This window comes from Rissa tridactyla, chromosome 7 (genome assembly GCF_028500815.1).
Source record: "Rissa tridactyla isolate bRisTri1 chromosome 7, bRisTri1.patW.cur.20221130, whole genome shotgun sequence".
Taxonomy (NCBI): Eukaryota; Metazoa; Chordata; class Aves; order Charadriiformes; family Laridae; genus Rissa; species Rissa tridactyla.
The window spans coordinates 16,478,188-16,500,464 of NC_071472.1; the positions used below are offsets into that span (position 1 = coordinate 16,478,188).

Consider the following 22,277-nt stretch of genomic DNA (forward strand, 5'->3'; position numbering starts at 1 on the left):
CAGGTTTGTGCGTTGTTCAAGGCATAACATGGACCCAAGGTATAAGGTTTCTCTCAAAAATGAGAATGTAAGGTTAGTGCAGCGATACTAAAGTCATCTGAAGACTAAAGTATCATGCACATGAGACATTTCTGTTAGTTGTCACAGGAAAAATAAAATCATAATTAAAAAAAAAAAACCTTTCAGGTGTCCACTCTTTGTATTAGACACTAGATAGTAAAAAAATCTCCAAATACTTCAGTAGTCAGGTTTACATCCTACAGAAGGCAACTGCGCAGCCACCTATGGATTCAGCATGTTGCAATGGGAAGTTTCCAGTTCTTACTGTTGAAGAACTGTGAAGACAGTGAGTAGCAGTATTTTAATTAAATGTTGAAAACATATCAACTACTTCATTTTCATTATTTACATTTGGGTTTGGCATAATATTAGATAGAACAGTGAAAGTGGCTTGTGCTATTCCACTCAGCTTATGCTTTGGTGACAAGAACAACGTCTGGGTTCATAACTCTACAATGTGACATTTAAACTTTTAAGATTTTAAATTTTTTAAAAAATTATATAGAAACTTTTTATGGGGATTATGTTTGGATAAATTTTTAATTTTTCTGTATTTTGAGTCTAAACTAAGTGACAGAAATTGTATTTTTCCTATCTTTTCATATTACTGTATTAATTTTTTAATACATGCAGAGTAAATGTTTTTACAGACAAGAGAAAAATGATCTCATAATTTCATTGTTAGGTGGAGACTTTTAAAAAACATTGGAGGACAAGACACGGGAAAACACAAACTCATAAATGCAGCTAATTTTCACATATTATATAGTAATCCTCTTGCTCTCAAAGACACTCACCAAGTAGTTGACTTTTATGACAAAGGAGTGTAACAAAAACACTGAATGATACTGACATGTCTGAATTTAATTATTTTTTTTTTCCAATGCATGTGGTGGCGTTACTAGAAATCTTTCCAGGTAAAAGGAGATTCCCAGTGCAAGAAGGAGTTTTTTCAGTATATATTTTCATATGTGTAATTATCTATTATAGGAGAGGTAATTTCTCTTATGTACTGCTAGAACTAAGGCAGAACATAATACTTGATCAGTTTGCCAAATACCTACAAAGCAGAGAACAAGCACGATTAAACATCCATAAGATAACATCCATAAGATGCAAATCTGTTCCCATGAAAATTACATAAGTATTTCCAAAACATGTGAGTCTCACTTTCTGTCAGAAAATCTCACATTGATGGAGTTTCCAGGAGTCAAAAGTCCATGGGTTTTGGCACGAACTGGTTCGGTTTTGGGAGAAATTTTGATCTCAAAATTCTGAAGCAACTGTGAAGATAAACAGGACAAGTATTAAATAGCTGCAGAATTACAGATGAAGATTAAACTTTGGAAAAGAGAACATAACAGACTGTCACAAACAAAATTTCTGTTGCCAATTCTGTGAAGTGTAAGTGCTATGATTCTCACACAGGAAAGAAAAAAGTGGTTTTTAGAAGGTGAAGATTATAGTTGAAAATCTTCCTACTCTGATTGAGGGAGTACTGAGCCAGCCGTTTCTGAAGGATTTCCAACAATTTGATTAAACGGTCTGAGCTATCACAGAAACTAAGGTCTCTTTCAAACCTTGTGAGCTTCCTTCTCTATGTGTTTTTGATTTTGCTTCCTTTAATATAAATCAATATGTGCAATTATAAAACAAAGAAATAAGAGAGTCCCAATTCCATCGCACACATTTCTCTGCCTGGGCAGGAGGAAACAAAAAAAACTTGAGACAGCAACTGTCCAGTACACCAAGTGAAACAATCATAATTCAAGGAGTCAAATATTAGAACCTCTCCTGAACAGAATCACTATAATGCAGTCCCACAGGTTCTCTACACATTAAACCTCTATTTCCATACAATTAATGAAACGGAGAAAATCAGTTGCAAACATAAATCACAGAAATCGTGGGCTAAAACAAACTTCAAGAGATTGATCTCACCCATTTTTAAGCTGAACATAGAACACCTCAGCTATCTATTTTTAATATTCAGAAGGAAATACCACAACATCCATAACTTTTCCTAATATTAAATATCTAACACTTTTTCCTATAAAGTAAGCAATCTTCGCTTACCCTTCTCCTAGTAAGCATGATGAACAAGGCACTATTTTCCTATACATAACTACCTTTTCAGTGCTAGACTTTGGATCAAATTTTCATCTCATTCTTCTTTTTCAAACTTCTCTGTCTTCTGAATTTCCTCCAATTTGACTATATTGCCCTTAAAATGTAGTACACAGGGTTCATTGTGTATCATTGTCTAGCTGAGGATTCATGTTTGGTAAGATTGAGTAATGTAGCTCCTCTTTCTGACATACAACATGCTTGTTAATACTGTTAATACACCCAAGGATTACACTGCCTTGTCAGAATTAGCATCGTTATTGTTAAACAATTTTTACTATATCCCTCCAGTCTGTTTCTACGGTACTAATTACCCAGTCAGTTGGTTAGCAATTTGTATTTATGCATTTGATTTCTTCTCAAGAGCAGTACCTTGCAGCTGTCCTTAGTGAACAATTTTGGTTTGATGTGGGAACATTTCTCCATTTTTTCTTAAATCTATATTCACCTCCTCTGATTTTAACTTAATTCATGTTAGCTTGGTATCCTACACAAACTCTGAAATTATTCTCTAATCCATTATTTACACTGTTAACGAAAATACCAACCTAAATCACATGCAGGACAAACTCTCATAGATATTTAATTAAATGCTTTCCCAGTTCAAGAGCAAATATTTGACAGCTACTGCCTCCAGCTATTTCTTTTTTTCCAACCAGCTGTGGATGTATTTTACAGGTACTTCCATCTGGAACACATTTGATTAATTTAATTGTGAGAACAACGTATACAACATGTGAAAATACTTCCTGAAGTCAGAATACGTGCTTTATTTTATATCCACCACATTAGGTAAGTGATCAAGTCAAAGAAATACATCAGACTGGTCTGAAACAGTTTCTCTTTGATCAGCTCCATGCTTCATGTGTTTCTATTTTTAAATCACTTAAATATTATCTTGATGCTTGTAAATAGGTTGTGCACTATTTTGTTCTAGTTTCTTTCCAGAAAACAAAAGCAGGCTCTCTATTATCTCCTTGATCCTCCTTTTCAAAAAGATGCAAGTGTGTTTGTTTTATCCAGCCCCCTGAGAGCCATCTCACTCTGAGTTCCGAAAGACACGTGCTAATTGTTCAGGAGTTTACTCTAGGAGTTTACTTAAGGAAATTCTAAGGCAAATTCAATCAAACCTTGCTTTGAATACATATAATAGGTCTAAATATTTTTATAGTTAACTATAGATAGTTCCCAAATCTTCGCGTTTTGATTGCACAATCTGAGCTCAGCATTTGAGTTAAAGGGTGTCTTCTAAGTGACAAAAATGTAGCAGCTGTTGGGAATGATTTCTTTATGATATGAAGCAATGGAAAACAATATATATCAACATGTACTAACTACTTGTATAGCTATAAATTATGTATATCTAAAATGATAATGAAGTGAGAAGAAAGAACAAGAAGGGACAGAAAACCAGGGACAACAGAAAAATTCTACTATTTATCGTAACACTATGATCAGTACGAGGATATAAAACATTTTTTACATTTTTCTAAGTACTGAATTCTTTGTTACTAAAATACTGAAACTGAGCAGGTGACCATTCTAATATACATTAGAAACACTTCCAATTTGCTTACAAAATCTTTCTGTACTAAATACATACATTTCCTTAACAACCTTACCTTTAGTTTTACTGCATTTGCACTATAAAGAATTTTTCTTCTGCAATGTAGTTTAACTAGTACGCTATATTTCAAGAACAGTTATTTTCAATTTTTTAAGCCTTTGCAGGATGAGTATGCTAGACAATACTCCAAAACAAAGTTTTTGCGCACTGTAAGATATCCAGAAATGGTATACATAGAAAAGAATCATACCAATATATTTTTCTTCTTGTAATGCTGTCACATAGTTCTAACCTGAATCAGTGCAAGATGAATTTCCAGCTCTGCAACTCTTTTTCCTATACAACTTCGAATGCCGTAACCAAAGGGGATGGAACCAAAATTGTCTACTCTGTCCAAATTGTCTTTCCTCAGCCAGCGCTCAGGTCGGAACTCATTTGCCATTGAGAAATTTTCTTCGCTGTATGAAGTAGTATAATGACAGAGTGCCAGCTGCGTCTGAGGAAATAAATGATATTTATATTTAGCTAACTCCAATATGCATAATAAAATAGAAAAGCATTTGTAATTACTGTAATTACTGCAATATGAGGTGATAATAATTAAGTATTTTTGAGTAATTCTAGAAGAAAAAAGGATACCTAGAAAAATCAGATCACTTTCTCAACTGGTCAAATGAAATAACCTTCAAATTGTTTTACATGTTGCTGGATATATTAGAGAAGATGCAGTAGGGAAGGAGATGGGAACAAAAGTCACAAGTATTGGGAATTGTCTCAAAAAGATAGTATCGCAGAGAAGGAGAAGAGAGATCCAAGACATTTGAAAAGGAAAAAAACAGTGAATGGGAAGGAAAAAACAAAACGCATCTCAGGAAAAACACAGCAATAATTGATGTGATGATGTTTCCGAACAAGCCCAGGGAGGTAAGGTGGTGGGTGGGGTGCGGGGAAGGTATATATGTGGAATAATATTTAAGTAGGTACATTAAGAATTAAGAATCCTGACTGTTTTAAAGCTACACTGTTCCAACACAGAAGTGCCATCATTTAAAACAGAGCCATATGGTTCTACCATGACCTCTGTGTAATCTTTGAATAGTATAAAAGAAAGATTAATAATTTAAAAAGGAAATAAATTTTTTCCTACAAAGGGAACTAATAGAGTAAATCTCTAATTTCTAATTAAAGAATTAGAAAACTGAAAGAATAATGAATGTTTTTTTAATCAAATTATAAACATTGCACAGAGATGTTATCAATAGACTCCACCCTCAAGAATATTAAGAATAAGTCACGATGGTAAATTTGATTAGCAGGTGAGGACCCAAGTCTAAAAAAACCAACAGCAACAAGCCAATTATAAAATCCATTTTTGTCATATAAATGGGTATTATTGAAATACTTTCCTCTTAATGCTCTAGCTTGGTGAAATCTTCTGAAATCAGTGAAGTGTATACATGTTGTAACAAATGACATTTCATACAGAAAAATTAAGCTGTGTTCTCTGCAGAGGACTGCAACAGAACCTACCCCTTTAGGTATGAAGTATCCTCCAACGATCAAGTCTTTTTGGGTCACTCTTCCATTTCCTGGCAATACTGGATATAACCTAGAGAAATTTTTTTTATGAGAAGTTCAACAGTAATAACTAATAAAACTTTAAAAGTTAAGATTCCAATTTATAGTCACAAAAAATGCAATATGAATGCAATACGCATTCACAGCAAAAAGGTTTTTCAAAAGTACAGAACACCTTGGATATTCAAAGGCTTTGAATCATCTGCAAGAACACGATTAATACCGGCTAAAGTTATTCACGAGTAACTGGAGGTTAAGCTATTTGGTCTATATATTTATTTGCTTTACACATGTACAAACATGCAACCAGTTGGTCAAGCTGGAGATATTTTAGCACTAGTGAGAGCTGAAAAAGCCTTGCTGATGCCTTCTCTAAAATCCTCTTACTCCCCTCATCTCACTATGAACATTTGGTATAAACATATAAAAAAACCATGTCACATGCTTTCAATTTAAGTCAAGAAGCTTAAAACGATTGTAGTGGCACTACAAAGTACCACTTTGCAGTAGTGTGTGGGGGAGGAGGTTGTTACAGTCCATCATACAGACTAATACTTCAAAGGCAAAAATCAAGCTTTCAATTACCTACCTCAACAGACACGTCCTACATATATGATACTACTTCTACCATACTTAAAAATGTTAAACTTTATATAAACTATCACATTTCATTGCTTGTGCATCCTTGGAGACAATACTGCTACAATAAATGAAAGCAGAAGCAATAAATAGCAGTAACATCAACAAAATACAAACATTAGCATGGACCCAAAATCCATTAGAATTACATGGAATTAATTTTTTTAATTAATGATTGCAGTTGTCTGCTACTTACCGCAAGGTTTCTTTCAGCACAGCCCTAATCAAAGGCAATTTTGGGACATCACGGGAAAGAGGAACTTGGTCTTTCCCCAGCTTATTGACTATTTCCTCATAAACACGTTGTTGAACCTCAGGGTGCTTTGCCAACAAGTACGTTGCCCAGGACAAAGTAAAAGAAGTCTAAGGAAGAAACCACAACCATCATCATCAAGTCCAACAAGATTAGATTAAAAATAATTTCGAGCCAAGAAAAACAAACAGTTTTCAACTATGTGTTTTTTACATTTAAAATTATAAAACAGATGGCAATGATTCACATCTGGACTCAATGGAATGTTGTCAGACTTCACCATCCTCTCCTCCATCCCTTTTCCATCTAAAAATCCCACACACATCAAAACAACCCATGCTGATGTTTTCTCAGTGAAATACTAAAAAGCAACAGAAAAACCAAATGCAAAAAAAAGTACATAAACAGTACTGAAACATAAAGACTCTAAACAGCAATGGATTAAGTTAACTGGTAGTTTTCAATATGTGTTTCACCTTTCTTCCCAACAAAAATATTTCACGGGAAACAAGATAAGAGAATACTATTCAGAACACCACCAACCCCTTTTAAGCATACGGTGGTCTCCTCATAGCATCCACACAACAGAATTGATATTATCCCTGCTAAGATTACACTTTATCCTTTTGGTAAGGAATGCTACACCACAATTGGCACTTTCTACCTCTTGAAAATTCCCACTTGACCGACATTCACCATCCTATTGAAAGCTTTCTTAAGGAAGCTTAAACAGGAGCTTACATATTTAAAGTGACCCCAAAATGTTAAAATATACCACTCACCCCTCCCCAATTAATGATTCTAATAATCATCAAGGTTCCAGAAAAAAGGTACTGTACGAAAAATCATTTTAAAATATTTTTTCTGAAGGAAGAAACAGAACACAAAGCAGAAAACAGTTCAACTTTGACTACAAGATAATTTAAAGGAACCCATCACATAATGCTATTTAACCCCAGCTGGGAAAATTGCACTTCAGTGCACATCTGTGGTTTAGGATACACTCTAAGAGCATGAACTCACTCCATCTGTAGTAACACAAACTAAGTAGAGTATTTAAACTCTTTATTTGTGATTCAATAGTTATCATTCATTTAACCATGAGTCCCTGTGGTTAAGTTACCTGGATTTCAGGGTCTATTCCATTCAAATACTAGACAGACTTAGTCAAATACCAGACATTTTGCTTCTCCTATCAGCTGCACCCAAGACATTAAGGTTAAGCAAAGGCCTTACTTGAGCCTGTTTCCCTCACAACCATCACTGAAGACAGAAAGTTTACCCTGAAAAAAGTATTTTCAATGTTCCGGAGTAAGTATGGCAGAGAAAAGTGACAATGGAATCATTCTGTTCCGTACCTGTGTTGTTCTTAGTATCTTACAGCATTTAGCAGAGAAAAATTGTAATCTCTACCCTATTTTTTTAAATTATTTTTAAATGTATTTTTTTCAACTTGTATAACAAAGACAGACAACTAGTTTCGCTTTCCAGGCAGGAAACCGTTTTATTTTCAGCTTCTCACTCATTGGCACAACAAAGTTTAAAGTTATAAACAATGTATGGGTGAAAAACCCAACTTCTGGAAATGTCCTATTTTGGGCTTACATTTCAGATCGATTTAGAACGCAAATTCATCATGATGGTGACATTTTATGTCTTGTTTTCAGACTGGGATATAATGCTAAAAGTATCATTCTCAGAACCTTTCTTTTTCTCTTCTTGTGATGTTGAGTGGCTGTCCCTTGCTAAAATGCAACCCTGCCCTATTCCTCTCAGAGTTCAGAGGAGCTGGCAATTGTGCCAGCTGTACACAGAACTTTTCTGATATAAACACTCTTTCTTCCCAGGTTCCCAGCTCCTTCATAACCTCTTAAAAATTAGCACTGTTCCAGGGACGGCCAACATGCTTTGTAGACAAAAACTGCCTTACAATTTTGTTGAAAGCTTTTATAATCCTCTAAACCTCTTTCGTTTTCCATGATAAAATGAGATCTGAAGTGACAGCAGTAGGGGAAAAAAGGTTCCCTCAATTTCTGTCTTGTACTTGGAAATGAGGAAATCAGAAGTACCGTCCTCTCACAAAATGATTGTTGCCAGCTGAGAAAGCTGAGTCAAATGGAAAGAGAAACTCTTATTGGCATGAACTTGAACACTGTCCTTTTAGTTTAATGAAAACTCTCTCACACACTGCAAATGGAAAATTAAGGGTCCGAAAGATTAGAAAACGAATGGGATGAATAACTGTGCTTTACTCAAGAACCAGACATCAAAAAGGTTTCCAAACTCATAAGCCCCTTGGATAGTAACCAATGGAATAATCTTCAGCATATAAATAAGCTTTACATATGCTCCTTACTTTGGAACTCAAAAGTATTACTGTTGGGGTTTTTTTTTGTTTTCTCTAGAAACCTTGCAAACTTAGTCAAATCAAAAAAATGTGAATTCAATTATCCAGAGAGGTTTTTTTTTCACGTTATGGCCACTTTACTGTTTCACTTATTTTAATATCGTATTTTGTAAGACTATTAAACACATTTTTACATAGCACTTTTTCTACGAAATCCATATAGATTTCTTTGTAAAAATTCCTCATTTACAATCATTTACAATAACAGTGTTCATTGATATCCTGAGTAACTCCATATATATTGTATATACAATAACTCATTTTTATCTTTCCTTATTCTTCTGATTGTAATGCTGCAGTCAATACTAAGCTACACTGACTTCATATGATAGGAAAGAAAGGAGAGCAAGAAATATACATGACCTTAATGTTTCTTCAAACACTCTAGATGACAAATCAGAAGAATAAGGAAAGGTGGCCACTGAAAATGCTTCCCTAAGTGTTAACATTCCCCATAAGGTAGCCTCATTAATGCTGAGCACCATCACCACAGCTCTTTGTCTCAGACTGACTGTATGTTACCAGCACAAGCACGGGTGGTGAACTTATGCCTTATCTACATTACTGTCGGCCTAACACCCCCCTCCTAATGGACTTCAGCACAAACCAGGTATCTGATCCATAATGTGTGTCCTGGATGATTTAATTAGCCATATGTAAAAATCCTTTACCAAATTCTACATATGAGTTCATTGATCAATTTTTTTCATACTAACTTTCAGCAGCCTTTTCTACTGTGGCCTACCTTAAAAAAACACAAATACCAACCTGCTATTCAAACTAAGAGAAGAAAATGTATGAAATTCAAGCTGAATGTAAAGACAATTGCTATTTTATCCATTTAATAAACTCCGGAACTGACTCCCAAATGATGGGTTCCTGTAAACCACAGGTAGAACCAAACAACACTGACTTCATTCTAGTAGAGAGATTACACAGTGCTGTAAGTATTTTCTATAATTTTAAGGATGTAATGACTTAAATGTATCAGAAATTATGCCCTTATAAACAACATAACCCCTGCTAAAGATAGCTGTGAATGGTACTGGTTAACAAAAACAAATGTGCACAAGAAAAATGATAACGAGCTTACTGTGTCCACTCCTGCCAGAAGCATTTCAGTCATATTGGCATAGATCTCTTCCAAAGTAAGTTCCTTACTCACTAGGAGGTATGTCAGTAGCCCACCATTCACTTCTTCTCCTTGGTCCAGTTGAGACTGAATAGCCTTCAATTTGTTGTCAACATGGATTTGACCTTTGGGATTAAAAAAAAATTGTTAAGTCTCCTTTTTTATTTTTCTGCTGGTTCCATTCAGTAATGACGTTTCCCCCTTACACTACACTACATAGCCATAAAGAGACAAAATATTTGAATCTGTTTTCTCAGGGAAAAGATAATAGGGTGGTGGTGGAGATCCTTGCATACTCACGGGAAGGCAAGACAGAGCTAACAGGAACCTCGGTAGCTCACAGCATGAGAATGCTGAGCACAAGGAAAGGACCCAAGAGACTACAGTTTCTGATTGTGAGCAAAGGAAGCTCAAGGTCAAGTTTTTGTGCCCACCTGGCTTGTTTTCTGATGACTCTGCAAGAAGCGGTGAACTCTGCAGAGCATGCTGCAAGTCAGCACACAGCGGCTGCTGCAAGATGTTAGCAGCAACCAGAAGGACAAAGCCACAGAACTAAATCACATTGAAGACAAAGATGAGGAGCATCGAGTAGTAACAAAAATTGAAAAACTTCTGTGAATGACTTTTTGAGCAATTTCACCCGCAATCCCGTTTATACTGTAGTGACTACAAACAGCATCTTCAGTGAAACTAGGGCTTTAAAAAGAGGAAAACTCCTCAGAAAATCAAAAAAAAAGAAATAGAATCAACATATTCCTCTATGAAACCTACATGAACACACAAATCACATACACTGATTCTCACCATTTCATTCCTTTTTCACAAAGGGATTAAACAAAGAAACAGCATAACAAGTTTCAAACAAAATAAATTCCTCAAGAACAGTTTTTCAGCTGCTGCTAGGATAAAGCTGAAGTCTGCTGCTGTTTTTAACCCACAAAAGGGAACAAGAGTGCTTTATCATGGGAAACAATTTAAAAGTAGCAGTGTAAAATAGTATGTGTTTCACAGAAAACACACCTGTATCAGCATTAAATGGATTCCCTAATGCCTACTGTAGGTACAGATCAATACATATTAGAAATTAAGCATATTAGGCATATTAAAAGTTAAGAAACTAAAGAATCTACTCTCAAGAAGATGTACACATACCTACCTTGACAAATAGTGCTAATAAAAAAAAATATAAAAACTCATGCAGCTTTCTAACATTAGAGAGGATAAAAGGGTTCGAGGTTTTTTTAAACACTCTAGAATATTAAAAAAATATATATTGCAAAGTCAACTCCTTCTTACTTACATGAAAGCTGATTGATAAAAGTAGCCTGGAATGCTTTATTCACACAAAAAATATTGTAGTACAGCAGTGTACTTCTATGTCTACTTATACGCTTTTATGTGTATATATAAACTTCACAGAGAGTTTAATTAATTGCTAGAGTCTCATTTTTTAACTTTCTAGTCAGTTTTAGCGGTTACTTGTCAGAGTGCCTGACTGAAAACTTGCTGAAATCAACAAAACCACCCTTATAAAAATTTGAGTGGCTTAAGATAAAGCCTTGGCAAAGAACTCAGACCTGGAGTGAGGACTGGGCACTGAAACAGATGAAGACAAATAAAGAAACAGCAGTGTACAGTAGGGGAATAATTAAACTGTAGTGGTAAAATTCTTTTTCAGTAGATTATTTTTAAAAACAGTTGTGTTGGCCAGTTTGAGTTTAATATGAAGCTACTTCTACCACAATGTATTCTTATAATTTTAGAAGTGAAATGCAGCAAGTCCTGTTCAAACACACAGAGAACCTGCAGAAACACAGCTGAACTTTTTACTACTAAATCTTACTAAATTTGAAGAGTCCATCCCAGGATCTGCAGAATTCTCTCCAGGGTTTTGGAATAAGTGGACGAAGCCATTTGGGAATAGCACCTGCATACATAGTGGTCTTAAACATACTAAACATCAACTCCAGAGCCTCAATATATTCAACAGTCTGCTGTGGGACGTTGTTTTCCAGGCAGCCCAACCGGCATTCATACAGAATAGTTGCCACACCTGCACATACGAAATCAAAGAATTTGCTATACACATGCATATATACATATCAATAATTTAAGGAATTATAATGCTAACATAATGTAACTACCTTCCAAAAATGTCTAGTTATTACTGCAGTTGGGAGCAGATAAAATAGAAATTTAAAACACAGTAAAAAATCCCAGCTAAACACTGTAGGGAGACAGTGGCTACTATGTCAATTGTCAATAATGCTCATCATGAGAAGACAGCCCAGAATTCCACCAGAAGTAGAGCAGCCCTCCAGCATGTTTGCTTTGTTTTGCATTGTACCACAAACCCTGCACCTGCCTCTGAACACACAGGAACATACAAGTCCAAACCCATTTCTGGTAACTGGTGACAACGCAGGAGTTTCCAGCAGTGGCCATGCCTTTCCTTGTCATAAGCTGGTCATAAATGAATAATGAATATGCATAAATGGATAAAGAGCTTGCACTCTAGACAGTGATTTCCCTGCACACAATATACTCCATGTGGCCTTGAAAGATAGCAAGTGTGTGACATTGTTGCAAGTGATAATATTAACAAGTCTATTGTTCCTGACTTGCTCCAATTTCCTCAGATGTTTTGGCTGCAGTACTGCAGTGATCCCCACTCGAAATACCACCCCCCTTCCCCCCCCTTTAGATATATATATATTTTTCTATTACTTTATATATACATTTATTACATTATTACACTTCTTCTCAATTCTGGACCATTTCTTCTGTTTATCAAGTTAATTCTTACTCATCCATTAGTGTCCCTGCAATCTCTCTGCTCAGTTTATAAACATACCCAAATTATTAAATATTAGACAGAACTCAGCCAGAAACTGCCCTACTGGAGTTTGCCAAAATGTTCCTCACTTTGACAGCAAACGATTTTAATTATTTTCTGAACACAAGTTTCTAGAAATTTTTCCTCACAATTTGCAAAAATCTAGATCATATTACCCAGTTTATTTATGAAAATATAACACGGTACAGTACAAAAAGCATTCCTATTATCAAAATAATCTTATTTAATATTTTTTCTAACATCCAGTGGGGCAATTAGGTAATTTAAAAAGGCATTTAGCTAATTTCTCAAAGCCATTTGCATCAAATCAAATGTTTTGAAATAAATTTAGTGCTTTTAAATTTATTAGTTAACAGTTTGTCCACATCTTTTCAGGAAACATTAGAATAACTGTTAACTAGATAATTAGAGTAATTGGTCTATTAACATTCTAGTCTCTTTTTTTTCTCTGTCTCTCCTACAAAAACAGGTACAATAGATATGATGTTTAAACCTTGATCTTGCCCTCCATGAAACTCTCCATAAATTCTCAAAAATATATATATATTTTTAAGAAACTTTTCTTTTTTCCCTGTTCTTTGCTTCATATTTCTTCTTTATTGATAGGAATAATTTTAAAATCTGGTTATTTTCAACTCACTCTTCCTTCCCTAATTTTCTTCCTTGGGGAGATATTTTTCTGTGCCTTTTATTTCTCTTGCGCCTCTTTCAGTAACTGCTAGTTCTTATGCATTCTTTCGCTTTTTACGTGGTTTTCTAAAAAAGAATTGTACACCTTGGTTCCCTGAACAGTCGACAGTGTAAGTTAATTAAAATTGCAATTTATATAGGAAATAAGTGCGTGCCAGGCACAAGTTATAAATGAAAAGCTAAAAGAATGTGAAGAATTTACACTAACCCATCAGTTAAAGTGAATCTGTAAGCTCAGAGTTTAGAATTCCATAAAATTGGTAACTCTTAGTTGAATGCCATTTTTAGACATTATTAATGTAGAACAGACTCAGGTTAGTTTACCGAACAGCCAGCCAGCCATTTGACACAGCGTCTTCATAAGTGAGCAATTTGGAAGTCCTTGCAAATCTCAACTTACTCAGCTGTCTGTCAGCAAAGAGTACCAATGTTTTTAAAAGGCAGTTCATATAACAAGATCAGGTTGTATGCAGTCAAAGGAATGCATGAAATATGAATCACCATTAGATTTCTACAAGAACACAGGAAATGCTGTACTAGCTCAGACTGGAGCTCCATTTAGCATTCCCTCATTAACAGTAGCCAGTGGCAGATGATTTTCAGGCAAGCACAACAACCCCACAGTTGGCATGTGTAGGCAGGGGAAAGCAGTGTCTTTTCCCACGTTAACCTATGAGCAGAAATTAGATATATCACACAGTGATTCCCCACCTGGAATTTGGCCAGTGTGTTGTGAAATTAACACGTCTTAGAAATCACAGTTAGAAGGTCAACACCTTTATTCTTGAGAAATTAATACAGAAATACGGAGAACTGAAACTGCTGAGTGCCTTGACTGTACATTTTACCTATGTACCAGCATTTCCACAGGAATTTTTCCTTAATACAAGGTATCATCTCTTTGGACTCTACAAAGGAATTCTACTGCACTAAGTAGGAAGACACCTGAATGCAGAATATCAGGCTTCCCTTTTCAGATTAACCACAGTGGGGCACTAGCCATTTGACAAACATTCCTAACCATAAGCACACTGCTTTACATCCATTTTTTTTTTTTTTTTTACAGATGTTATACAGCCCACACTTACCTTCCATTGAATACTTGAAGAAAAGGTTGTTAATATTGGTCACTGTTTCCCCATCGTCCTCTTGACTTCTGAGGGTGTAGATTCTCTTAATTAAGTCTGTGATAACTTCATTGACTCCTTCAGAGTAAACGGCCACATCTTTGGGTTTCAGAATTTTTTGCCTCAGCACACTCCTCATTTTTAACCATTGTTCCCCTTCCCTAGAAGAAATTATTAATAATGTCTATACACAATTCTCCTTAACAATAATTTGCTGGGTAGGAGCTCTGCAATGAAACTGTTTATGATTTTTCATCTCAAATGAGAGCAAGTGGTGAAATGAAAATGATGATAATGTGCAATGATCTTGCACAGCATTTTTTAGGACAAGAGGAAACGGCCTCAAGTTGCATCAGGGGAGGTTTAGGAGGGATATTAGGAAAAATTTCTTCACCGAAACGGTTATCAAACATTGAAACAGGCTCCCCAGGGAAGTGGTGGAGTCATCATATTGGGAGGTATTTAAAAGATGGGTAGACGTGGTGCTTAGGGACACGGTTTAGTGGTGGTTTTGGCAGCATTAGGTTAATGTTTTTATTCTTTATTTATTGCACATCCTCATTAAATGTCAGTGTTGCAACATGTATGTACATCTGTAAGTCAATCTCTGGTCTGAGTGACAGAACTTGTCCACTCAGTGCTCTGAATTTGACAAGTGTCTCTATATTAGTATTTTTAGTAGTAGCTAACACAAGAAATTTGCGAGATTTGCAAAATTTGCTTATTAAAATTACTTTAAATAAATATGTGAATGGATAGTCTGCAAAATTGCTTTCTTTTACCTAGAACTGGTGCCTGATTACCAAAGGCATCACATCCAGATCTGACAAATCAACGATCTGATCCAGTATCATAAATGCATTATATGTACATCGCTTTCAGTACTGCTATCCCCAGTAATGGGAGAGCAGACCTAGCTATAGAGAAATATTTTACAGCTAGATTCTCTTTTAGGTGAGCCATCTATTGAAATGAAGATGAAGGCAAAAAATCTGAACTGTAGCATCTACATGTTTCATATCAGTAGAGTATTTGGGAACAGTGGTTCTAAGGATATCTTTCAATTCCTTATGAAGACAGGCAATTGCCTTTTATGTGTTTATTTTAAATTGTTATATAAGTATTTCCCATTAAATTCCTTTACCTGGAGTAATGCTGTTGCAAGTTACAGAAACTTATTGGCCTGAAAAAGAATCTAATCTCTTTAAGAGACATTTTCTGACTATCTCTTGATTTAAGATCTCATTTCACAAAATATCAGGGAACTGTTAGTTAGCTTGACTCTGAACTGCAGCTTAAGATTTGAGTCTACAGTGCAACACATAACACTTTTTGCCACCATGAAAGAAACAGACTGTCCATGACTCAGGAAATTAGTTTCCCTCTAAATAAACATCCTATGTCAGTGGGGACTGTGAGTAGTTCCCAGTGGCAATTAACCACACCCACACGCACTGCCAGTTTATGCAAGCTTTAAAAACAGATAACTCTTCCAAAATCAGACACGTACAAAACTATCTGCATGGGGATGCACTACAGTGTGAATTTACCATACAGTGACTTCTCTGCATTAATCTACTGAGGAGACACTTTGGTGAACAATGAAGATAAAGACAGCCTGAGCCAACAAGTCCATACAGCACACTGCCAACTGGATGCAACAGTCTAGATCTGAAACAATAAAACCACATTTCTGCAGTGCTGTGCCCAAGTTAGCCCTTTCCTGTAATACTGCTTCCAGGCAAGCAAGTCAGCTCAGACATCTCTAGTTGATACACACTCCTCAAGAATGTTTTTATGCAAGGTAGCTTACTCCGTATTCAAACTACACATCATTACTATCCCTTTGAAAATTTACAGCACAACAGACAATCCACCATAAATTCCTACCCTCTTCACTCCACTAAATACACAAATTTCCCCAGACAGAAAAGCCTGAATTCCCAGATGACATAGGAATTTTCCTTCAGAAAAATCACTACACTTTTACAAGAAAACAAAGAAAATGAAAGACTAACAACACTTACGCAGAAATAAGTCCCGTGGCTCTCCCTCGTACGTCTCTGTATTCCTGCCAGGATTCCATGTTAGCTCTTTGTGGTGCTCTACCTTCTGCCCGGAGGACTTGAGCAACCATATCTCGATCTGCAATGGATACAACAAACTGGGGACCAAAGTGAGACTTGAAGATCTTTCCATATTCCTGAGTGTGTTTTTGCTACAATATCACCAACAAAGAGAAACAGAAGTAAAATATTACTAAGGAAAAAATAACACAAAAGGAAACTGACAATTTGTCATAGAGCGATTCCATCTATCACATCTAGAACTTGACACTCAGCCTTCCAGTCAAGGAATGGTTTGAAATGTCAGGAGAAAGTGTCTACGCATTACTGTGAAATACTCACAAAGCAAACAGAGAGGTCACACTGTTCAGGACCCCTGACTGAAAAGACCCAAAGCTCTAAGGCACAAAGCATCAGTGAAACCAAATACTGAGAAGATTAAAGGACCTGGGGCACTTAAAAACACATCTCTTCAGATCAAACAGGTTAGAAAGAACGTCTGAAAAAAAGGAAAAACATAGAGGTAAAAAGGGCAAAATTAACAGTCTAATAAAAAGCTATAATAATGTACTTTTAACGTCTTTTGTAAATAAAGACTTACTCTACCATTTTACTCTTTACAGAAAACTACCAGAAGTTTCTCACACCTAACCAAGGACAGTGATGGTATGGCAGCCTAGTGAGAAACTGCATTTTGGGACAGTGAACTTTAGAAGGACATATGTTAATTCTGCAAAAGGAAGAAAAAGTTAAGGTCTTATTCCTGCTGTGAGGTTTATTTAGTGGCTGACCCACAAGTTGTATGATTCAAGCTGGATGCAAGCAACAGGCAATTAAGAAAGAGGATTGGAAAACATTAAAATATGTATTAAAAAAAACCCAAAAGTTTTCCAGTAAGATTGCGCTATCACTGTCCCATGAAACCGATTATTTCAAACAAATTTCATTCTGACATGGTCATGAAATGAAACACCCAACTACCACGAATTCACTTGGACTAGAGGTACATCAACATTTTAGGGGAAAAAAAACCCAAAACCGCAAAGCAGTTGTTCAAGAGATATCATTAGAACTTTAGATTTAAGAACTATTTAAATTTTAATGCCTTTATTTCAGTAGCAATTAACAAATTAAACTGACCAAAGTTTAACTTTGACACGTTACCTGAATCTAATCCAAAGACATCTGCTTGCAGAGTTATGTTGATTATAAAACAAAGACGTTTGATAGAACTACACTAGTGAAAATCTAGTGTTCACCCAAGATTAACTTATGAGAAATATTTTTTGAATCAGTCTTGGTTACAGAGATGAATTGTTTAATTGCCAACAATAAGTTTAAGACACATGAATCACTCTTTAGCATATGGTACCAAGTGCTTATAAAAAATGTAACTTTTTTTGCCTGGTTTCCAAATAAAACAAGAGTTGTGCAATTGTGGTCTCTGCCAGTCTGTTCTTAACTACTTTTGGTAGACAATGGCCAATTTCAGTCAAGTTTAACAGAGAGTTAAAGGTCTCCTGCAATTATATTCTTACTGTTTTCAAAAATCAGCATCTGGATTCAGCTTAGTCACCCTGATGAGGGAAACGCTACAGCAGGAACTCAACTGTTACCATTTCTGCTTGGCCTGCTGCTAACCAAACGCCACATGCAGACCAACGTACAAACAAGCACTCCCAAAACCCAAAGTGTCTCTTGCTCTGGAGATATTTTAGGGACATTGAAACTGAACTTGGAGAGAACTGGGAGCATGAGTCTTCAAAGGACAGCATGAGTTGGGAAATAAGTGCTGCAAGGAAAAGGCAGTGGAGTGAGGGGGATACAGGTCATCAGTCACAGAAAAACAGGTTCAACAAATTTTGCGCTATTTATGGAGCAGCTTGTTTTTTCCACAGATGGTGAGGTTTACGTGGGAGGATAAACTTCAACAGAAAATAAATCGAGTGTCAAGCCATTCAATCAAACAAATGAAATATCAGTTTTAAACCAGAAGCAGACAAAGACAAGGTATTTGGACATCTCTTGCTTTCATCAGAACGATGTTCAGTACATCAACTTCATATTTAACGAAATGCCCAGAATTTCTCTTCCATATTTTCTATGGCAACATAGGTTTTCTTTCTCTTGTTCCATACCTTAAAAATATTACACTTTCATGTCTCACATACCACTCTCACACCAGACATTCTTTCACACATCATAAATTCAAACTGCCAGCATGCAAACCCTGCCCCCTCACCTTTCTTTTCTTTATACTTGCATAGTGCTGATGAGACAAAAGAGATCTAACCACATCAAATTAAAAATACTTTCCCTTTGTCATAATTGCTGTAGGCATTAGTGCTTTGGCCAGGACTAGCTGGAATCATGTTACTGAGAACAGAACCTCCTTTGTGAAAAAGTGCTTGGTTTCCCCACCCCTTCTGCATATAGGGTACAAATATCTGTGTGCGCCGAAAGACATGGTTTAAGTAGCTGTGCTGGTTACCAAAGGGTTTCAGATTAATTCGTTCCTGATGTTCAGTGTATTGTTAAATTTAACAGACTGTTATTAATCCAGTTAATGCCTATTTGCATCCAGTGTGTATGCAAGCAGGGCATTCATGATTTGTAAAGTGATTTTTAAGACTCTTGTTTAGAATAAAAACTAGTATCGAATTACAACTCCTCCTTATCCTTCCTCCCGCTTTCCTTCTATGAATAACATTTATTAAAGAAAAAAATTTCTGTATCAGCCAGTGATAGTAAAAAGCATACACTATTTAGGTTGCCTACTGTTCCTTTTAATATTTGAATAATTTTCAGTTTTGACAGTGAAAGAACAGTGAAAGCCTGAATTCAATGGTAGTGTTTTTTTAGTGTTATGATACTATGGTAAGTGCCTCTCAGATTCTGTGCACCATCAAGGAGGTAGAGGAAAAAAAAGAAATATAATGCAACAAAAAGCTTTAGCAATCATAAAGTTTCATCTGCAGATGTCTTGGTCAGCAAGCAATTAAGTTGAGCAATTCATCATCAGCAACCTAGTTCGGCTGCTACCAACACAGCATAGACTGAGGAGCCTAACACTTCTTTTTAGAAATCTCAATGGTAAATACGACAAAGTTACACATGTGATTTTTATTTTTTTTTTTAGTGTTTCGTGCCTCTTCCTGGTGTTTTTAAGGCACTTTGTAAATCCTAACTTTCAAATTTTGACCCTCAAACCAGTTAAAGTTCTGTCCTGGTTTCCCTTTTCTGTTTTCACTCCTCTCTTACATTTTTTCTTTATTTCAGTGATTTTCACGCAGTGAACCTCTTGGGGTTGGCTGTGAATCTCTTCCTAGCAATCTGGGAAAGGTCACTAAGAAAAGCAAAATGATAAATGACACATCTGAGGCATTCCCAAAGAGATCTGTATTGACAGATCAAAGCCTTACAGATCCACAACTGAAAAAGGGTGAAAACCACTGTTTTACTCCCTCCAACACAAGTGCTCACCTTAGAATCACTTGGACTACGTGGGGAAGGGCCCCAGGAGATGCACTGTGACTTTTTAGGAATGAAACCCACATGTCTGGCCAAGCAACCAAAAAAACCACCAAACCAACAAATCATCTTTGGATAGAGACAGCCTTACGGTAAGTCAGCTGCCCATACCAACAGCCAAGAAACGCTGTGCAGAAGATGGATACTCCTTCACCCAACTCCTGCTCTCCCGGGCAGGGACCACCGCCGCTTCGCTCGCCTTGTCGGGGTGCGGCTGAGGCAGGGGACAGGCCGCGGCCTGCGGGACACCGCAGCAATGGAGGTGCCCGAACCACAGAGGCCAGCTCTCAACACCCCCCCAACCCCATTTCACCATTTACCCAGATTTATTTCACCATCTCCTCACCGCGTCCTCCAGGTGACAGGAGCCACTCTCCGCCCTCCCTCCTCTCCCCCCTACCCCACCATCCACCATCCGCCGCCATCGGGCCCCGCTTCCCGCCACCCGCCTCCCCTCCCCCCCGCCGCACCCAGACGATGTGGCCGCCGAGGGAGGGAGCGGCAGAGCTGGCGGGCGGGCAGCCCTTGTCCCCACCCGTCGTCGTCGTCGTTCCCCCCACTCCCCTCCGGCCACCCCCGAGAAGGTTTCAAACCGCCCGCCTCCTGCTGAGAGGAGGGCGGGGGGGGCCGCAGCCGTGGGCCGGCCAGCGCTGACGGCAGCGGGGCCAGGCGCATCTACCGCCCCCTCAGGGGACCTATATATACGAAGTATATTTATGTAAGGGGAGGCCAGGGTAGAAGCTGAGGGTTGGAGAGACAAAATGGTCTCTGGCCACGACGGAGGAGCGCCGGGCCGGGCTGGGCTGAAAGCAGGGAAGCGGCGGGAATGCCCGCAGCGGGAGTGAGGCGGCCCCGGCCGCCGGCACGGCCTCACCTCAGGGCGGGCGCTACGGTCCGGCATCCGAGGAAAGCCCGCATTCCCCTGCTCTGCCCGCCAAAAATAAGTCTGTGAAGCAACCCGGTTCAAAAAGATGGGCTTTAGTATTTTTTTAAAGTCTGACTCACCTACCTAAAAGTTGAAAATACGCATAAAGATGAGAATGAGGAGAGCTGGAGGATCGGCCAGGCGGTCGCCTCGCGGAGGCGGGGGAGGCGGGAGCGGGGTGCCGGCTCGGCTCAGCAGCCCCACACTCCGCGGCTCCATACCGAGACAAAACCGCATAAAAACCTCCAAGAGGGAGGCGGCGGATCGTCCGAACCCCGGTTCTTCCCTAACAGTGGGCGGGCGGCGCGGCGGGGGTCGCCGCGGTGCCCGCCGCGGTGCCGGTGAGCGAGCGGCGTTTTGTGAGGGGAGAAAAGCAAAAGGCTGAAGTAAATAGAACACCACCGACCAGCCGAGTAAGCCGTACCTGTATTTCATGGATGCGGCCGAAGCCGTCCTTCCAGAAGAACTCGTAGAGGTTGTAGAGGGTGTTGGGTCCCGGCATTTCTTGCAGGCTCTTCACCCGTCCGAGCTGGCGCCGGGTGGGCTCCAGCAGCCGCCCGGGTCCCCCCGGGGCTGCCACCATGGCCCCCGCGCCTTTGTCCTCCGCCGCGGCCGGCGGGTCGTTCCGCACCCCCAGGGAGCCGGGGCCGCAGAGCCGGGGCAGCCGGTGAAACCCGCGGGCGAAAACCCCCTGGTAAAAGTAAGTCCTCTGGGGTTCAAGCCTCTGCTTGCCTTTCATCGCCAAAACTCTGGTGAAGAAAGACATCTCTAATTTCAGGACGGTCCACTTTGCTCCTGCAGCTGCCTTTTTTCTTTTTCTTTTTTTTTTTTTTTTTTTTTAATTGGGTTTCTCGTTCTTCGCTGCCTGCTTTAACTTGTACAAGCAGCACTTCTCCAAACTCTCGCTGCATGAGCATCAGTTTACACAGACCATTATTTAACGCTCCCTCCCCTCGGGCTGGAAAAGGGGGGTGGGTCTGGGATGAGACTTGAATAGAGCGAACCTATTATTTTGTATAATTCAAATCCGATAAATTTGCCCATTGAGCACGCAGCCAAAGTTTAGTTTTTCCCTCTTTATCCCCATTGGTTTGGCAAAAGGCTCACACGCAAGGATTACCTTGTCTTTCTCCTTCACTGAAAAGATGGGTTTAGGGCTATTTTTTTCTGTGGCATTAATTCATTCTGATATGTTAGAAAATGCTGTATTTTCTGCCAGAAGTTCTCACAGTACCATTCATCATCCTGTAACATGTATGGAAAACATTTCTGCGTCCACGTACAAATAGCAATGGTTTTACACAGTAACCTTACAAAC

The 22,277-nt window shown here is 38.1% G+C and overlaps 1 protein-coding gene across 1 annotated transcript; it reads right to left on the reverse strand.

The window, feature by feature from the left end:
• Window positions 1-1,226: 1,226 nt before the first annotated feature.
• LOC128913044 (cytochrome P450 27C1) lies at window positions 1,227-21,725 on the reverse strand. The gene is made up of 9 exons (XM_054210021.1): window positions 21,384-21,725; window positions 16,465-16,655; window positions 14,399-14,598; window positions 11,607-11,816; window positions 9,725-9,888; window positions 6,168-6,334; window positions 5,285-5,363; window positions 4,047-4,250; window positions 1,227-1,343 (listed from the first exon to the last, which is right to left on the reverse strand). Exons 1-9 carry the CDS (start codon window positions 21,723-21,725, stop codon window positions 1,227-1,229), a joined length of 1,674 nt encoding a protein of 557 aa, XP_054065996.1.
• Window positions 21,726-22,277: the final 552 nt, after the last annotated feature.

Bases quoted from the DNA above. Each gene is read 5' to 3' on its own strand.
- LOC128913044 (XM_054210021.1), bottom strand. From the start codon at position 21,725: ATGTCTTTCTTCACCAGAGTTTTGGCGATGAAAGGCAAGCAGAGGCTT. The intron at 5,364-6,167 runs GTAAGTAGCAGA...AAATTTCTCTAG, and splicing joins GTGCTGAAAGAAACCTTGCG to GTTATATCCAGTATTGCCAG. The intron at 4,251-5,284 runs GTAGGTTCTGTT...TTATTTCCTCAG, and splicing joins GATACTTCATACCTAAAGGG to ACGCAGCTGGCACTCTGTCA.